The 6000-nt window shown below is 36.1% G+C and overlaps 1 protein-coding gene across 1 annotated transcript in view; it reads left to right on the forward strand.

The window, feature by feature from the left end:
- Positions 1-4913, forward strand: part of Pcsk1 (proprotein convertase subtilisin/kexin type 1) — a 42703-nt gene extending 37790 nt beyond the window's left edge. The window contains exon 14 of the mRNA XM_076927008.1: positions 1678-4913. Within this exon, the coding sequence (XP_076783123.1) occupies positions 1678-2055 (378 nt within the window). The 3' untranslated portion in view covers positions 2056-4913. The remainder of the gene's footprint in view (positions 1-1677) is intronic.
- Positions 4914-6000: the final 1087 nt, after the last annotated feature.

The raw sequence follows: 6000 nt of genomic DNA on the forward strand, positions 1-6000 counted from the left end.
AATTTTTAGGAAGGGAAGAATTCACATATGCATAGAGAGAAAGGGCTTAGAAGAGAAAAACTGTTGGTTTTCAACTAGATGAGCCATGCTTTTTTTTAAATTAAAGTTGATAAATTCCCTAACTTGAATAATATCTTTGTATGACAGCACATTGCAAATCAAGCTGTCTTTTTACCTATTATAATATATTGTGAGTTATTATAATGCAGTGCATATTAAGAATGTTCAGTCTTATCTCATTTTAATTGTAATCTTTGTAACTTAGACAGTAGGGCCATATAAAGTAAGAAAATCAACGTTAGACCGTCACATCATGTAAGCTTATTACTAATTACTAATTCCTGGTTAGTAATTGGCACTTAGCTGACATGCCTTGTCATTATTAAGCAGAGCTATGAAATCATAATTTAGCTTGAAATTTTTCAGAGGTTAGCCAATTGTGACCCTAGGTTCAGGAACTACTGACACTGTTCTTCTCAGAAGCCATAAAGAAATGGTATCTGTTTCCCCACATACATCCATCTAACACAGTGCCTCTGTTGTAGGAGGGATTTTAGGATCTCTGAATGATCTGTCCTAAAAGGGAAATCTCTGAACTAGATGTTTTAGGAGGTTTCAAGACATGACACTTACATGAGGAATTTATAAACTAGGTTTGAGAAAGTTTCAGCTAGGGTTTAGGTCCTGTTCATATTATACTAGACAGAATCCAGGTGCAGTTTCTCCACGGCGACTGAGGAAAATCCACATTGTGAGTGTTTCTCCAAACCTCTTTTCTAAGTATTAACAGGACTTTCACTTGTTAAAGTATTGAAGTATGATCATCTCTTCATATGATGGTCTCTAAATCCTTGTAGTCCACTAAGTCAAATATGGATCAAAAGTATTTGAAACAACTGCCTCTGTACTGACCATGTACAAACTTACTTCCCTGTATCTAGAATGTATTTTCTGTAATTAATATATAAATATATCATTTCCCTTAAAATGCAGTATTTACCTTGTGTTAAGCATTAACAGATGTCTTAGAAATGATATTGTATACTGGAGGATGTGTATAGGTCATTTAGCAATACCTTCCATTCTATGCAAAGGGCTTGAGCATCCATACATTTGGTATCACAGAAAGTCCTAGAGAACAACAGTATTTCCATAATGGTTGACAAATAGGTATTTCTCAGACTTCCTAGTTCCTGCCCCATGACCTCTCTCCCCTAGGAACTTCTCAGAATTCAATAGATTCTAACAAGAGCAAGGATTCTCTAGTCAGCTGCTTTTGTACATGACAACCAACTGGTACCTTACAAGTGAATGGTTAAATATTTAATATCATTTCTCCAAATGGATTTCATTATGGTAGACGCAAAAGTGAAGGAATACAGCACACTGAGTACATTCTTGCATAATTTCTATCTTCAAAAGCATCAGAAATTGAAGTGTTCTGATTTCTACTTTATAGCTGGAATTCTGGGAGACCAAAAAAGATGCCAAACCTGAACCAGGAAGTGGAAAAATAAATGTTGAAATATGAAAGCCATATAACTCCAAGCCTTGTTTTTTCTCTACTCTCTAAATTGCTTCTCAAGGGACCTATAGTAGGATTGTGTTAGGGCTGCAGCTAGCTTTTTCTAGCTGTAAATAATGAGCTTTTTGCCTTTGTTGCATTTTGTATTTCAGGAGTACCCCACACAAAAGAGCCCAAATGGAAATCTCCTGGTACCCCAAATCTCCAGCAGCAGCAGTGTGGAGGGCAGAAGGGATGAGCAAGTACAAGGAACACCCTCAAAGGCCATGCTAAGGCTCCTACAAAGTGCTTTCAGCAAGAACGCACTTTCAAAGCAATCGCCAAAGAAGTCTCCAAGTGCAAAGCTCAGCATTCCTTATGAGAGTTTCTATGAAGCCCTGGAAAAGCTCAACAAGCCCTCCCAGCTTGAAGACTCTGAAGACAGTCTGTACAGCGACTATGTTGATGTTTTCTATAACACAAAACCTTATAAGCATAGAGATGACAGACTGCTGCAAGCTCTTGTGGACATTCTCAATGAGGAGAATTAAAATAAGTGTGTGGCCTCAGTTGGAAATCTTCATGCACCCTCCTTTTCCTTAGATGTTCCTGAGTCCAGGAGTTGTTGTGTCCCTGATTCCTATGCTTATAATGTCCTTCACTGTAATTTTACTTTTTCTCCTCAAACTTACTTTTGGAGTGAGTTCTAAAATGAAAGCCAACTTCATCATTAGTCTCACAGTTTAAGAATATGTCTTCCTTGTCTATCCTGTCTATACAAGTGAAGCAAATTCTTTCTAAAGTCACTGTTGGGACACAGCCCTTTGCCACAGTAGAACAGTTCCTAAAGCCTCCCCATTTCATATCTCACAAGAATAGGACAAAAGTGGGAGATTCATTTTATTTGGAAAAGTAATTTACAAAGGTAGCTTGGGGGCTACAGTTTATTCTGTTCCCCTATTTTTTGCAATGGGGTTCATTGAATTTTGATAACAAGGAAGCATTTATATAGCATCTAATGAAAAAGTTCACAACTAAGTCTTTCTACAACATGTATTGCTCATGATGAGGCTGATAATCTGCCCATTTTGGAGGATCTAGAATAAGATGCAGTATTTAAATTAAAAACAGATCTTAAAATTTAATTAGCTAGAATAGTCAAACCATGTTCCTCTTGATTGGTGTAGAAGTCTCTGTGGGTGAAAGGTAGTTGTGACCCATGTTGTATCAGACTTGGGCTTCTATTTCCCCCTTGTCCTGTATGTTTTCTTTTTGAGCCACAAACTTAAAACTCAAAGAACTAATTCATGCCATTTTCTTAGAACAAAATTATGCTTGAGTTTTGAAAAATTCCTTGTCATAGTTTTGTTTAATAACATAGTTTTTGTTCAATAACAAGGAGCCACTCAACAATATAGAGAACCAATGTAATAACAGGGAAAATGTTAATAAAGCAGAGAAGCAACAAGATGCGTTTTGCAAGCTGTGTTCCCAGGACAGGTTCTTCTGTCTCTCTATGTGAGTGGTCATTTATGGACACCACAGGGTCTTCTCTAGTCTGAGAGGACAGTATTTAAATTCTTACCAAAATGCTTCCATGTTTCAAATTAGAAAACAGGTGGGCAACACTTAGGTCTTATTTGTATTTTCCGTAAGTTATGCAGAATATTTCAGAAGTGTGAAGGACAGATGAAAGTATGAGATCACACATGAAACCTGATTATCAGAACCATCTTCCATCACAGCAATAGCTAGACAGAGATAACTCCTTCCAATTTAAAATTCAAAGTCCAGCCTTCCCTGGCCCACTTTTTTTTTTCTACAATAGCCACTTTATTTGGTTACTACACACCATCCAATAGCCATTTATTCCTTTTTAATTATCAGTTACAGGAAGTAAGGTTTCATTTTGACATTCTCATATACATGTTTTATGTGCTTGTACAATGTCCAGCCTGCACTAGCATCTCTTTTGTCTCTCCTTGGTTGTCCTTTTGCTCTTTACGAGTATTTCCACTTCCAATTCCATGTCTTTTTATCTAGTCCAGATTCCATATATAAGAGTAAATGTGATGTTTGTCTTTCTATGCATGTAACTTTGCCCACTCGTATACTAAGTGAATCTATATATGGTGTAAATGCATTAGGGAAAGTATTTCCTGCAATTATTTCCAAGCAGTCTCTGACATTAATAATTGAGTTTGCTATGAGCTAGTTAAATTGTTGCATTTATAAGTAAAAAGAGTACTTCAAACCCTAAAAAAATACCTCTGAAGTCTCCTTTAATATGAACACTTGCTCTTATCTCACCTGGATGTTTATTTGGACTATTCATTAACTAGAGACCACTTCTCTTAATATGCCAACATACACTCTAGTTAACTCTGTGCCTGGGTTCTCCCACTGAGTTTTTGTTTGCAAATTTTCTACAAAGTCTACACTCATTCCTAACATTGAACTAGCTCAGAAAGACAGTTTATTTGCCTTTCCTTTGACTGTGATTAGTAGCACAAAGTTTCACCTCCTGTTTCATCATTTACATTTGTACACAACAAAGCCCTCTTCAGAGCCTTGCCCTTGATACTGCTGTCTTTGAAGGTTTTGGATTCTGTTTACTCTAAAGTTTAAATGAAATGTTTACTATTATAGCACATTACAACTGAAAAGGTCTTAAGAGTTATAACATTAAATTTCAGCTAATTAGAAAAGGCCTAAAAAATGGTATCACTAACTGACAATTAATGTGTGATTTAAAAAAAAATGAAAGAATTGGAGGTCAACCCTACCCTTTTTTGGTCCTTAAACTAAATTATGAAGATTTTCTTCAGCCATTTCTAATAATATATTTCCCTTCTAAGAATGCCAACCAACTCATGGGCTACAGCCAAAGGTTCACTTGGATAAGCTTTAATATTTAGACAATACCATGCTTGAATGTTTCCAACCTGAAGTATATATTGTCTAGACATAAAAAATATTTTTGTCAGTCTTTCTTAGTGCCTATGTGAATTTTTCTGAAAATGTTTAAAAAAAGGATAATTATATAATATTACCCTTGGAATTTTAAGCTATATTTTCTTTACAGGTATTTATAATGTACCAATGCTTTTATCAAACAGAATTTTTAAAAGCATAATAAATTATATTAAAGAACCAAAAGCTTTCATGAGAATAAGAATGTTTCATCCAATAAAATAGCTTTGACAGGCATGTCCCCCTGTGAATGGAAAAGTATATATATATAATTTGTGATACTAAAAGTTATGTTTATCTAATATCCTAATACAATAATACAATGTACAACTGAGTCTAACATGGTCTTAGAATTCTTCATGGAACTCCTTTATTACACACTTGATGTATTAACCAGAATATGTAAATAAAGCAGAAGAATAAATGGTTCTTCACTAAGTCAAAAACATAAACTTTATGTTTCCAACCAATGCAAGTTCTCTCTTTTCCCAAAACGTTTTCCAATGGACTTTCAAAAAACCAGAATGTTTATGTTAAAATGTTGAGTAACTCATTTTCAGGAAGCCAGGCTCTCCTAGAGGCAAATTAAGTACCTACTTGTGAAGGCATGTTTTATCTTCCCACCCAACCCAGGCTTTCATGGTCATGACAACACAAGTCTTAACCAAGTCTGACCGAGCCTTAACCAAGGTGTGAAGGAGAAAAGGCAGGTAAATGGAAAGGACTCCCTGTCTCAGAGAAATTATTTATGACAGTTCAGTCTATAGCCAATGTATAACAGGAAGCTGTGACTCCTTCTACTATGTCCCTTTATCAAACCTTTAGTTTTATCCTCAGGACACTTTGCTACCACAAAAAGCTACAGTTTAGACATACTCAAAGTCTTCCCATTAGTGTGGGGAGAGGCATGTGCATTTTCTATTTGTGATACGAACATGATGTTTTAACATATCTCAGCTGATGCTGGCATTGGACAAACTCAGAACAGACACATTGGACCAACAACCCTGCCTTGGCATTTCCATTAGCTTCTGTCAGAACTTTGCTATAATCTTATGGTAGATGACTAAGTTCTCAACATTTACAAGAAAGGCAACCATTGCCATAGAGAAAAATCTGGTATGAAAAATAACAAGTAATTTGTGTTCACCTTGAGTTTTTGCTTCAAAATTAAGGAACATTCTCCATATCTTGTTATATAAAGTCATTTTGTAAGCATTCTTAAACAATGCATAGACAAAGAGGTGACTATGGACATTTTATGTGCATCATTTTTATTGGATATTTTATTTACATTTCAGATGTTCTCCCCTTTCCTCATTTCCCCTCCAACCAGAAACTCCCCTATCCCATACCCGCCTCCTCCTGCTTCTATGAGGATGTGCCCCTACTCACCCACACACTCCAACTTCCTCACTCTCAAATTCTCCCACACTGGAACAACCAGCCTTCACAGGATCAAGGACCTCCTCTCCCACCTATGCCCAACAAGGCCATTCTCCCCTACCTATACAACTGGAGCC

This window comes from Arvicanthis niloticus, chromosome 29, assembly GCF_011762505.2.
Source record: "Arvicanthis niloticus isolate mArvNil1 chromosome 29, mArvNil1.pat.X, whole genome shotgun sequence".
Taxonomy (NCBI): domain Eukaryota; kingdom Metazoa; phylum Chordata; class Mammalia; order Rodentia; family Muridae; genus Arvicanthis; species Arvicanthis niloticus.